Source organism: Hippocampus bargibanti, linkage group LG04, assembly GCF_051943395.1.
Source record: "Hippocampus bargibanti isolate YZ-2025 linkage group LG04, ASM5194339v1, whole genome shotgun sequence".
Classification (NCBI taxonomy): domain Eukaryota; kingdom Metazoa; phylum Chordata; class Actinopteri; order Syngnathiformes; family Syngnathidae; genus Hippocampus; species Hippocampus bargibanti.
Genome location: NC_142737.1, coordinates 19,397,904 through 19,411,938, shown reverse-complemented (window position 1 = coordinate 19,411,938; position 14,035 = coordinate 19,397,904). Strand labels below are relative to the sequence as shown.

Here is a 14,035-nt window from a genome sequence, read left to right as displayed (position 1 = left end):
CAGGCGGTGGCTGTGGGTTGGGCATAGCCTCACGTGAGCAGAGATGGGCTAAGCTTCAGTGTTTCCTCAGTCTGGGATATAGAATGCAGTGTGGATACACCATATGTCAAGTTATGGTGCCTTTACTAAGCATTGATCATGCGATAATTGGTCCAATTTTTATACTACCTCCCCACTCCGAGGTCTGTGTGACAGATGGTGGCTAATGGTCTTCCAGTTTGCCATTTTTTTTTCTATTCTTCATTTGAAACCTTAATAGGATATATTGAAAAAGTCCACCAGTCTTGATTTGGCCCTGGCGCTACAAATAGCTCCATCCCTTTGAAGCATTTATTTATCAATGCAATAACTTTTATCTTCATTCTTTTCATGTCTGATAATATGGCTTTGTGCTTTAAAAACCTCTTCAGACAACTTCAATGGCAAGCCTCAAGTGGCCATTGGCGATAAATGAGATTCATTTTACCTTTATCCCTGCCAGGAATTTGTACGTCAGTCTCAAAGGCTGTTGTCAGATAATGAGCTGAGAGCGAGACTGATAAGGAATGGAAAAGTCTATGTGGTGACTCATCACAGCCTCAAGCAGGAGAAAGAAACCTACCTGAGGTTGATGGACACGCTGCGTTGAGGGCATGTCTCTCAACTCCAATGTTTACCTTGTCTACACAAGCTCAAATATTTGTGTCTGAGTTATGGTATGCGTCTGGGAATTGTTTTTGTCTCGTTTGCATGACACCCCATTTTGTAAATATTTTTAAGCAGTATATGTGACTGTATTTGCAAGAATTATATATTTCATGGGTGGATATACAATAAACACTGCTGTATGTTATCATAACGTACTGTAAACATGAAGCAAAATAATATATATTTTTGGGTGCGTGGATCAAAAGGGATAACGGAGGGAATACAACAGCAAAATTGCAAAAGTAACATGCTTTGTACTTTTGGAATTGTACTATTTATTCAAATGTAATACATAAAATATTGGTCTACTGCATTCTCTGTCTCTTTATTGCAATTGAAGGTAGCGCTAATTTATTTTATTTTGTTAAATGGTGACAAGGGCTCACTTTTAATAACTACATGGGAAACTTGCTTTGACAGAGCATATTGTTTTGGTCGCAGCTACAAAGAGATTGACATTCCAGTCACAATATGACGTTTAGTATAAGCAGATGTTTTGTTGTTCCGAACAAATTTTGCTCTGCCAGTTAAAAAATGTATTTTTATTTTATTAATCTATGCTTTTTGACACGACCTGACCTGGTTGTATTTTTTTACCCAAGTAGTGGTATCTCAGATGAAATACACAAACATTTCCACATGAAGACTTCATACGGCTTAATTTCAGCGTCAACATGAAAACTTCAACCGTTTTAATATTCTGCAAAAGGCTGATTATTAAAAGAACTTCCGTAATAATTCGATAAAACAAAATATCCAAATACATTTCAAGTTGATCTTCAAACACCATCACCAAACACCAAATAACCCCTCCCCCCCAATATAAAAGGTAAAATAAAATGCCTTGACTACTGCTTATACATAAGCACTACTTGTGACGATCAATGATTTAAGTCGTGTGGGCTATGTATTTCACTATTGCATTCTGTAAGCTCTTCAATGTATGTAATAGGGGTTTGTCAACAGGAAATGCAAACATTTGAATAATTGGACATCTGCATGCAGCATCACATTTGGTGACTTATTTTTGTGTCAAGTAGGACATGGACTCATTTCTTTATTTTGAACAATATGATACAGCATGTGTAGAGTACACCTAAAAAGGCCTTGACAGGTAATGAAAAGGGTCAATGTTTATTTTGATCCCATCCGTGTTTGTGACGGCGCGTCGACAAAGGCATTGAGGTGATCAAAGCCACATTATCTGAAATGTGAGATCTGATCGGATTCACTCTCGTCCACTGTCCCTGGGCTCTGAAATGGGCACTTGGGGTCCCTCGTCACAATTGTCTTCCTTCCCAACCCAGTGGATGCCGTGTCCATTCTGCCCTTGTGAGAGCTGCGGCGAATGCTGGTACTCGAATGTGGAAAAAGTGGTGAAGTGGACTCGCTTCCTCTTGCTGGTTGGTGAGTGGAGGGATTCTGGGGGCAATGCTTTGCTCCTGTAGGTGCCCATGCAACTAATTGGAGAGTCTGTGACTGATGCCAAGCAACTGGGCCTTCTGGACAGTGAGGCGGTTTTATCAGGCACAATGTCTATCACAGTGGTCGTAGTCTGTGAGTCTTGTTGTACGGGACTTCCCGGGACGCTCATCACAAGTTCAGCGTCCGTGCCAAGCCACACCCAGTCATGCCTATGACCTGTGTGCTCCTGGCCATGTGACGGGGACTTCTTATGTCTGAATTTGACAACATATGATATGCAATTTACAAGAAATACCATGATGGCCAGGCAAAAGACGCCCAAGAGAGCGTACATCCCAATTTCTAAGTCTGTCAGGGGTCTGTTTGTCAACATATCTTCCTCTCCTCTGATCTCAACCTCCACTGACTCTTGTCCAGGCACAAGAATTTTAGTGGGGGGATTATTGGAGTTGACCAGATTGCCGGGAGCCTTTACAGTACTTGTGAAACGAACACTGTCCACGATGATATTGTCAGAGCCAGACGCTTTGCGGCTGTCGATATTGACCGTGCTGGTGGGGCTGCTTTCCGACGCGCTTGGTTTCCCTACGCCCCCGAGGCTGCCGCTGGTCATGAGCGTTCCTTCTGTAGATTTGATTGTGGTCTTTGCCAAGGGGCTCTCATCTCTTGTCAATGTTGTGATGTGTGGCGAAGGAACGTATGGTGGTCTCTTTAGCTTCCTGTCAATCTCTTCCCCATCATTTCTAAAGTCCACACGGTCATTCTTTTTTTCTATGGTTTTGCTGACCATGCCACTGTCAGATCTTTGGTCATTTCTGTCCGGTCGTCGACTTTTCACCTGAAACTTGACCTTAAGATTGCCATTCCCCACAGCTACAGTGCTTTTCCGTTTGGACTTCCAGCAGGCCTCGCTGATAGACATTTCCACTTGGACCAGAACTCCTTCCCCCTCTCCCTCTGCCACAATGGCTGGAGGGGCACTACGCACTGACACCACGCCCTGATCCAGGGATGACACCGTCATACTGTAAGAGGCGGGATCGTAAATGTCAAGAGGTGTCTGGCTGCCATCATTGAACTGGACCCATGCACTGGCCATGGCTTCCTAATGCAAGGGAAATGAAAAGAAATTGTTACTGTGCTTTGGAACGACCATTCAATCGTGGTGGAGTTAAGTTGAAGGACAATATAACCTGTTTGGGCAACCTCAAAACTTCTTGTGTAGTTGTGGTTGCTACAATGGCCCTGTTGCTTCCGGTGCTGAGCTGTAGAGTCATTGAGAGACCTGCAACCATTTGGACCCCTAGTTCAGTAATGGTCACTTTTTCATCTGTGACTTTCACCATTGTTTTGGCCAAGACTGCATTGGAGAGGGGAGAAATCACCTGTTGCAGAACAATGCCAGATCCAGTTAATGTGATTAAGAATTTGTTTCATTGCATTCGAAACATTGTTGTGGGGTAAGTTTATCTACTCAGTCAAGGAATTTTAAATTGTTATCTCAAAACATATTTACACTTGATAAGTAACGGAATTTGAAAATGATAAAAATACGTGTCAATATGCATTGTTTGAAATAACGTCTGCCCGGAGGCCCGGGGCATACAACTTTTACGTCGTACAACTTTCAAAACGTCTCGGCCCGTGTGGCCGACAACTTCAAGAAAAAAAAAAGATTTTTTTCTAATCAAACGTTTGTTTTATTCAACAAAGCAAAAGCTACAAGCAAACCGCTACATGCCACATGGACTCCTCTTTCTAAGCGCCTTTCAAAACTTTCAAGTACACTTTACAGTCACTGAATACTCCGAAGCACGAAACAGGCTTCTGATTGGCTGCTGTGCCAAGTATTTGCAAATTATACCATGACTGTAAAGTGTACTTGAGAGTTTTGAAAGCCGCTTAGAAAGAGGAGTCTATGTGGCTTTCAGCAGACATCCGTAACACAAACATTGCATTGCGCACCATGACGACAAACGACAACTGGAGCAAAATCGTCAGCAAGGGAGCATTTGTAGTCGGTACTTTCTTAATTAAAAAAAAAATCTTTATACTTCGCAACAATGTTTTTTTTTTTTTTGCGATTAGACATCTTATTGTGTTTCAAATTATGAAAGATGGGGCAGGCAACTATTCAGAGATGTCTGCCCGGGTGTCCGCTAACTTTTTGTCATGAGTTTCAGACACTGCTATATGTATGTGTAAATAAAGCAAGGATGTGGATGCATTGATATGATTTCTCTTTTTGATTCCAATATATATCACATGGCGTTCCAATATATATCACATGGCTTCACAATTTGTCGAATGAGGATTACGTCAATTTGGATCAACTAATTTATCTTATGTTTGTTCAGTTATTTTGAAATCTCTTCTAGGTATGAGCAACTATTTGGGCATGCTTAATCCCAATTTTGTAATTGACTTTCCATGGTCTTCTCTGCTCTCAGCGTCCCCTTTTAATATCATTTGCATAAGCCACTTTGACAGCTATGCAGGCTGGGAACGCTGCTTGAATCGTGACCTTACTTTTGTTTGGGCCGTTATGAAAGATCTATTAGGCTTGGTTGTCTTTCTGCAGTCACTAAATGAAACAATGCCAGAATTCTTTATTTGAAAATGTTGATCACAATCACTCATATTTCTTCAACCAATGTTTTCCCTTAAAATGCTGAGAGGGTAATGCCAGTGTCTTAAACTCATGACAAAATGTTACCGGACACCAGGGCAGACGACTCTGAAATGTTGCCTGCCCAGCCCCATTTTTCACAACTTGAAACACAATAGGATGACTTTTCCCCAAAAAAACATTGTTGCAAAGTATGAAAGATTGATAATCAGAATATATAACAGAGCAACACTTTAAAATTAAGTAATTGATGTACCTACCATAGATGCTCCCTTGCTTAATTTATCGTAAATATCTCTTGCTGATGATTTTGTTCCAGTTGTCGTTTGTCCATACATTGTTCGGCATGTTGCACAATGCAATGTTTTTGTTGCGTCGTCTGCTACAAGCCACGTGAACTCTTCTTTCCACGATGCTTCTCATGTGCGTTTACGTTTTGTCACGTCATAAATTTTGTTCGCTTCTTTTGAATCTTTCTTCTGGGGCTGAGGTTTTGGCTTGATTCCTAACCACTTACCCATTTTTGTTGTGTTCTCTGTGCGTTTACTTTGGAAAATGTTATGCAAATGCACCCTGAAGCACGAAGTTATTCGATGCAGGCTTCTGATTGGCTGCTGAGTATGCAAATTGCCAAACGAACCGAAATTTCCAAACCGAACGAAGATTTCAAAATCGGAATAAACATTTGATTATATATTTTTTTTTTTTTGTCGGCCACCATATATATATATATATATATATATATATATATATATATATAGTAAAGTCTCGTTATATCGATATCGGTTATATCGATAGTACCGCTTATTACGATACTATTTTCATTTCCCTTGCACATTTCTAGTCTTTTTATGTATAATTAGTACCGTTTAGTACGATACCCGGTTATTACGATAATCCGGTTATTACGGTGCTCCTTTTCATCCCCCGCCGGCCATTTTTGTTGTTTATATCGATATATCCGTCGCGCCATTGGTCAACTTGGTCACGTGTCTTGTTACGTGAGCCGCCATCGGTCGCGCCATTGGTCGACTTGGTCACATGAGCCGCCATCGGTCGCGCTATTGGTCGACTTGGCCGTGTGACTTTGTCACGTGACACGCCATCAGTCGCGCCATTGGTCGACTTGGTCAGGTGACTTGGTTACATGCCCAGCACCCGTGTAGCAGAGCCATTTTCATTTTAAGACGCTAGCTCGTGTGTAGCAGACGAGATTGAAGTGTTTGTGTTAAAAGGTAAAAATGGGAAGCAGAAGAAGATTGATGACTTTTTTAAATTCTATACATAATACAGTAAGATGTAAGCGTTGCAGTATGTACATGCCCACTGTACTGTATATGAATGCAATCGTTTTTTGCAACAATGTTTCTTATTTTGTCTGCTGAAGCGCGATGATTTTGAAAATTAACATTCCATACTGTGTATTAAAGGACAGCCGATGTCACTTTTTATTCAAATGCAAATAAAAATGACTTCACGCCAAGACGTCTTGCATTGCTTGTGAATCCAAACAATGGTTTCAGATTCGGATAATATGCTTTCTTGTTACACATCCAGTTATGAATATGTTTCAAATACACTGTAGTTCTGAAGATTAAAGCATACATGTTTACAATCATTAAAGAATTATATGTGCCATTTTGAGGCAACATTGGGGGAACATCTCTCACCCAAAAAAAAGGGAGCTAATGGCCAGCTCCGTTTCTTATATGGCGCTTGGCTGCCCTCTTTTGGCGGCTTTTGTTTAATGCAGTTCGGCGCAGGATCGGATATATCGATAGTCCCGGTTATATCGATATTTTTTCGGACTCCCTTGAATATCGATATAACGAGACTTTACTGTATATATATACACACATACATATATATACATACATATATATATTATATGTATATATACATATATATATATATATATTATATATACACATAACATATATATATAACATATATATATATATATATATATATATATATATATAATACACACACAAATATATATATATACATATATATATATATATATATATATATACGACAGTATAAGTCTCGTTATATCGATACTATTTCTATGCACGCACGGAGAAAATTACATGCAAACAGGGTCGGATATATCGATAGTCCCGGTTATATCGATATTTTTTCGGACTCCCTTGAATATCGATATAACGAGACTTTACTGTATATATATATATATATGTATATATACGTATATACGTATATACGTATATGTATATATACGTATATACGTATATGTCAAAGTCAAAAGTCAAAGTCAGCTTTATTGTCAAATATGCTAATATGCATGACATACAGCACAGATGAAATTACTGTCCTCTCGGACCCAGCATGCAAGGCATAAACATATATATATATATATATATATATAAAACATAGTTTTTATTTTGCTCTCCTTAGGAGGTGACATATTGGTTTGTTGTATTTACCTGGATGGCAGTGGTTCCAATATCATGGCCGTATAGCACCCTCCCGGCCTGGAGCTTTGCCACACGAGGATCTTCTACTTTCATAAAGTATCTCACAAGTCTTGTTACATCCACCTGCCAGTCAGATCCCAGGAAATAGGCCTGAGAGTCCCGAGGGTCCGCCTGCTCGGCCACAAAGTGGGTTAGCACACGCACTAGGGCGTGCTGAAACTGCAGTGTGCAGCCCTTTCCCTTCTTTTCATCGACTTGGCTTTTCCAGCCAGATCTGAAACAAAGAAAACAACACCAATTTGATAATTGACTCTAAGGTTCTCATCAGTGAACCCTGCCTCTTTTGTCTTGGCTCAGAGTAGAAGGAAAATCAGATAACACCAGTTGTTTGAATTGGGGAAAAGGAATGACTGGAGGGTAAACAAGCTTGTCTTTTATTGACAGAAATTAGTGACCCACCTCTTGGTCGTTAGGATGGGGACTCTCCAGTTTTTGATTTGGCTCAGCTCTGTGTCCGAGACCTCCAGTTGGAGGGGGAGTCGGGGCATCCACACATTTAGCTCCAGTTGAGCACTGAGGTAGCTATATGTGAAGTTTACTACCATCTTGATTTTGCCTTTTGTCTCCTTGCCATTTACAAAAACATAGTCACACCTGTCCGAGACCTGGAGAGTAAAAGAAATGGGGATACTTTGTCATTTTAATGTCTTTGATTAATTACATCAACACGTTTGTCCAGGTAGATTATTTTCAAACAAACTGCATCCTCCGACAATGCGGTTGTCAATGGGGCTTATGTTAGTCAACTAAGTAGTGACAAACAGGATTCATTCGTTTTATAAGTGTGGTCAATTCTCCCCACACCGAATGTCCTCGTGTTAGTTCCACATTGCACGTGTTAGGCTAGTGATGTCAGCAATAAACTACTGTGATGATTACTGATCCAAAACCTTTGGAAGATGTGGCGTTGCGGTTTTTATGTTAATCAAAATATCATATGCCACAGCGCTCAACATCAGAGCTTCACAGCCAAGTGCATTTATTACACAAAAATTTCAAAAGTCACCTTGGAGAGTTTTAACTACTACAGAAAGATCACATGGGCAATCTGAGACATGAATCAGCTTTTCGTTAGTCCTCTCAACAGTCCCCGCCCCACGGCAAACAGGATAATTATAACGCCACATTTAAATTCAGTCACCAGCCTCTGGAAATGCACACAGGAGTGGAAAAAAAATAATGTGACTTTGACTGATAGCCTAAGGAGGAATATAAATCTTGCTCTTATTTGCACGAATCCAGCACTTGGCTCACACGGTGGGCTGCCACGTGCGCATGCTATTTTAGAGAGGATCATCAGTATATTTCAGTGACAGCCACCCACTCTTAGTCACATTGTCATTCTGTCAGCTATCATGGCACCCTATGGGTTTTAGTGTCATAAATTCAAACGTGTTTTTATTTGTGTCTTCTTTTCATGTGGAAGTACAGACAATGAATTGCATGCTTTCAATGATAATTAAAAATGTATTTTATAAAAGTTTAATGTAAATCAATGTATTTTTTTACATTCTGTGAACCTGCATTCATGGGCCTTGACTTTAAATTTCATCAGTCAAAAAAAAGACAGCTTTTGGCAGTCAGCCACGCCCAAGTTTCGCAGGATAAACGGGAAGTCACAGGATGAGCGCAGTGTGGTAGGCTGCAAGGTAATTTGTGCTGAGCGATTTAGCTCAGCGCCTGTTCATTGAGGAAGAGATTGATGGGTGATTCTGTTCAAGCCCGACTAACAGTTTGTTTTACTGAGTGGAAAAGAGATGGAGAGAAGAGGTGACTTTGGTAGAACGTGTTTGTCTACTGTTGTTCTTGCTGTCACACACATGGCACACCACTCCCTCGGGTTTTGTGCCAAGAAAGAAAATGCACTGAACTATGGTACCAATAAAAACATTAATAATAATAATAATAATCATCATCATAAATCAGGTTGTGTTTTGTACATTTGAGTGAGCCATACCTTGAGAACATCCTCATCAGTAGAACTGCATTCTGTATATTCAGAGACATCAGTTATTTGGCCATCCTCCTCCACAGCGACGGTTCTCACAGGTACCACCAGCTTTTTTCCAGTCAGGATTGCGGTGTTCAGGATCTCAATGTCCTGTTTAAAAAATAAAATAAAAGATAAAAACCACACATGGCTGGTTTCAGTTAAGATGAAAAAAATTGTAATTTATTTCCATCGCATCAGAATAGCCTCCCACAGTCGCTATTAGGATGTGAAGTATTTCCAATCTCCTTTTAAGCCCATCATAGTGCATTGTTATGGATGACTTTGTTTCGCCTGGTTTTGTACAATGGAAGAAATGTGGTTATTTTCATATTTTCATGGACCTACAGACCTCTCAAACCATAATTCTGGTTAAAACACGTCTCTGTTACCTCTTTACTGACATTGCAGCCTTGCAGGGTTCCAAAGCAACACATCAATGAACAAACTGATCAGCACGGATTACCTCTGCATCATTGGCTGCTATGGGTATAAAAGGGGACAATTTCACATTTGAATGTTTTTGATTGAAGTAGCTTTCGATTTCAGGAAATACAACCTCCTAACTCAAAATTGAAAATTAAATACTGTAACTACGGATACATTATTATGGCAGCCCCCCCAAATAAAATAATAAATACAGGTACTGGTATCAATGGGAGGTTTGTGTAAGTGATGTCAATGCAATGTTAGTGGCTCACCAACGTGCTGTTTTTTGAAGGATTTCCTGAAAAATCATAGATTTAGAAATTCTGTATTTATATTTTTAGTCACATCATAATGGGAGGTGTTTAGGCTATGATGTCATAATCCATACATTTACACGGTTCAAGTAATGTCTGTGTGCATTTATTACACAAAAATTTCAAAAGTCACCTTGGAGAGTTTTAACTACTACAGAAAGATCACATGGGCAATCTGAGACATGAATCAGCTTTTCGTTAGTCCTCTCAACAGTCCCCGCCCCACGGCAAACAGGATAATTATAACGCCACATTTAAATTCAGTCACCAGCCTCTGGAAATGCACACAGGAGTGGAAAAAAATAATGTGACTTTGACTGATAGCCTAAGGAGGAATATAAATCTTGCTCTTATTTGCACGAATCCAGCACTTGGCTCACACGGTGGGCTGCCACGTGCGCATGCTATTTTAGAGAGGATCATCAGTATATTTCAGAGTCATCCTGCACCGTGTCCACAGCTAAAGCTTTTGAATGACCAACCACATCACTGCGTGTCACCTCGCCTTGGCCTACCTTCCCGACAAATAATATCATGCATGAATTCAATCCAAATAATGCATTTACAGTCTGGCAGTGATGGAGAATTATGAATGCACGCATGGATCAATCGATAGAAATGAGTTTATTATTTTTTTTTCTTTTTCAAGCTGCTAGGAGTCCTCATATGTTAATTCATTGTGAACGCAGTCATCCAGTCATCCACATTCTGAAACACTTTGTTCATTTCTTTTTAATGGGGACATCATCCGGAGGTTCACGCTTAAACTGAACTTCGAGCGATGATTAAGTAATGCATCACAACATAATTTTAAATACAATACAATACTTTTAATGTGACAGCCACCCACTCTTAGTCACATTGTCATTCTGTCAGCTATCATGGCACCCTATGGGTTTTAGTGTCATAAATTCAAACGTGTTTTTATTTGTGTCTTCTTTTCATGTGGAAGTACAGACAATGAATTGCATGCTTTCAATGATAATTAAAAATGTATTTTATAAAAGTTTAATGTAAATCAATGTATTTTTTTACATTCTGTGAACCTGCATTCATGGGCCTTGACTTTAAATTTCATCAGTCAAAAAAAAGACAGCTTTTGGCAGTCAGCCACGCCCAAGTTTCGCAGGATAAACGGGAAGTCACAGGATGAGCGCAGTGTGGTAGGCTGCAAGGTAATTTGTGCTGAGCGATTTAGCTCAGCGCCTGTTCATTGAGGAAGAGATTGATGGGTGATTCTGTTCAAGCCCGACTAACAGTTTGTTTTACTGAGTGGAAAAGAGATGGAGAGAAGAGGTGACTTTGGTAGAACGTGTTTGTCTACTGTTGTTCTTGCTGTCACACACATGGCACACCACTCCCTCGGGTTTTGTGCCAAGAAAGAAAATGCACTGAACTATGGTACCAATAAAAACATTAATAATAATAATAATAATCATCATCATAAATCAGGTTGTGTTTTGTACATTTGAGTGAGCCATACCTTGAGAACATCCTCATCAGTAGAACTGCATTCTGTATATTCAGAGACATCAGTTATTTGGCCATCCTCCTCCACAGCGACGGTTCTCACAGGTACCACCAGCTTTTTTCCAGTCAGGATTGCGGTGTTCAGGATCTCAATGTCCTGTTTAAAAAATAAAATAAAAGATAAAAACCACACATGGCTGGTTTCAGTTAAGATGAAAAAAATTGTAATTTATTTCCATCGCATCAGAATAGCCTCCCACAGTCGCTATTAGGATGTGAAGTATTTCCAATCTCCTTTTAAGCCCATCATAGTGCATTGTTATGGATGACTTTGTTTCGCCTGGTTTTGTACAATGGAAGAAATGTGGTTATTTTCATATTTTCATGGACCTACAGACCTCTCAAACCATAATTCTGGTTAAAACACGTCTCTGTTACCTCTTTACTGACATTGCAGCCTTGCAGGGTTCCAAAGCAACACATCAATGAACAAACTGATCAGCACGGATTACCTCTGCATCATTGGCTGCTATGGGTATAAAAGGGGACAATTTCACATTTGAATGTTTTTGATTGAAGTAGCTTTCGATTTCAGGAAATACAACCTCCTAACTCAAAATTGAAAATTAAATACTGTAACTACGGATACATTATTATGGCAGCCCCCCCAAATAAAATAATAAATACAGGTACTGGTATCAATGGGAGGTTTGTGTAAGTGATGTCAATGCAATGTTAGTGGCTCACCAACGTGCTGTTTTTTGAAGGATTTCCTGAAAAATCATAGATTTAGAAATTCTGTATTTATATTTTTAGTCACATCATAATGGGAGGTGTTTAGGCTATGATGTCATAATCCATACATTTACACGGTTCAAGTAATGTCTGTCTTTAACACTTCAAATAGTATTTTTCAACACATTCAATTATAGCCATTTGTAGATAAAAGGGCACATACATTTTGTTGTAATCTTATTATCTTGCTGAATTAATGCACGGCGTACATGCTGGTGTGCAGTCATGAATAATCAAATTAAAGCAGATGGATGTGTGTCTGCAAAATCACATTGTCTAAATGAAGTTGAAATAATTGTCGTGTGTTTGTGGGCGTGCGGTGCACATGTGCATGACAGTTTGAGAGTAGTGGAGCGTAGCTGGGTCGGATTCTACGAATGATCAGTGAAATTCACCCAGAGGACCAAATAAAACAGATGGATGCTTGTCTCAGAACTGTAAAACTGGTCTAAATGAGGCAGAAGTAACTCGTCTTTTCTTCTTCTTTGACTGGCATGGCTATATAGTTCAAAAGTGATGTAAAGTCCATAACTGTGGCATTTGGCATCGTCGACTGCATTACAGTACTGGAGAACAAATCTCATGTTTGGTTCGCCGCCTGAGGTCAACTTGTAATCCTTAATGGACATGGACAAATTCACAAATAGGGATAACATATCCTCATAACTTCAGGCCCCTCGGCACGTGTGCAGTAGAAATGAAGCAGAGAGCAATGTGAATCCGACCCACGACGGTCACTGATTCAAATGACAACTAGAGCAGGTTCACTGCCACTGTTACTCAGTTGTGAAAATGCACTGTTGATCATTCAAAAAGTAATAATGTATTCAGTGGTTGGAAAGATAGCTTGATCCAGGCCGAGCACAAAAATAGAAGCACACGAGGCAGCTCCTGCAAGCAGCAGATGACCACATTACTACATGTCTGAAGGCAGAAGAAAGACATCAGCTTGCTGTCAGTCAACAACACAAGGTCATTCTTGCTTAAAATAGAACCCATTTGCTGAACAGTCTAAAACAGTCAGCCAGACAGGATTGAATCAGAGCAAAGTGCATTTTGTATTTTTATGTGCTGATGCGCAAAGGATGCAATCCAAGCTTTGGCATTATAACAAACGCTGTCGCCAGTAATATCAAGGCTGGTTCATTATGTGACAAGCTGATAAGGACTCACCATTATAAGAGAGGCCATGCCAACAAAGTCTCTCTGGGTGGTGTAGATCCTCATTGCTCCTTCAGTCTTGGTTGTATTTTTGGACGGGAGTTCCAGCTTCCATATGATCACTTGACTGTTGACGGGGCTGTTCAGTTCATCAACCTCAAAATCCATTTGAAGCACCTCCAACAGATTGCTTTCAAGTCTGAGAGGGGAAGCACGGATCTTGTTAGATAGGCAAACAGTTTGAATCTACCTCCCAGGAGCACAAGGTCCCGTGCAAAGTAAAGAGTAACATTAGAATGCACATTGCCGATACATTTACTATTGAACCAAAGAATCTTGATTAATTTTAATAAGTTAATAACCGTTTGATGATACCCGGTTTACCAACGACAGAATAAAAGTTGTTTTGTTTTTGTTAAAACTTTTGGTAAAGTTTTAATTTTATCTTTGGACTTTCATATGTGCGAGGCAGCACTAAAATAGCCCGGGTGGATTATCCAAGTTTGCAAACTCCTACAACAGTGTCAGAGGCGAACACAGAAGAAACGTCAAATGCAGTGAGAGACAGCCTAGATGGGGTTTCTTGATGCATAATCGCGCTTAAGCAGTTTAATTTCATGTTCATTACTGAAAGAAC

The 14,035-nt window shown here is 39.8% G+C and overlaps 1 protein-coding gene across 1 annotated transcript in view; it reads right to left on the bottom strand.

The window, feature by feature from the left end:
- Nucleotides 1-1,396: 1,396 nt before the first annotated feature.
- Nucleotides 1,397-14,035, bottom strand: part of LOC148899384 (transmembrane protein 132D) — a 35,673-nt gene continuing 23,034 nt past the window's right edge. Inside the window, exons 4-9 of the mRNA XM_088994600.1 lie at nt 13,411-13,597; nt 11,456-11,599; nt 7,639-7,844; nt 7,189-7,453; nt 3,306-3,497; nt 1,397-3,217 (exon numbers count right to left, since the gene is read on the bottom strand). Coding sequence (XP_088850726.1) covers nt 1,916-3,217; nt 3,306-3,497; nt 7,189-7,453; nt 7,639-7,844; nt 11,456-11,599; nt 13,411-13,597 — 2,296 coding nt within the window. The 3' untranslated portion in view covers nt 1,397-1,915. The remainder of the gene's footprint in view (nt 3,218-3,305; nt 3,498-7,188; nt 7,454-7,638; nt 7,845-11,455; nt 11,600-13,410; nt 13,598-14,035) is intronic.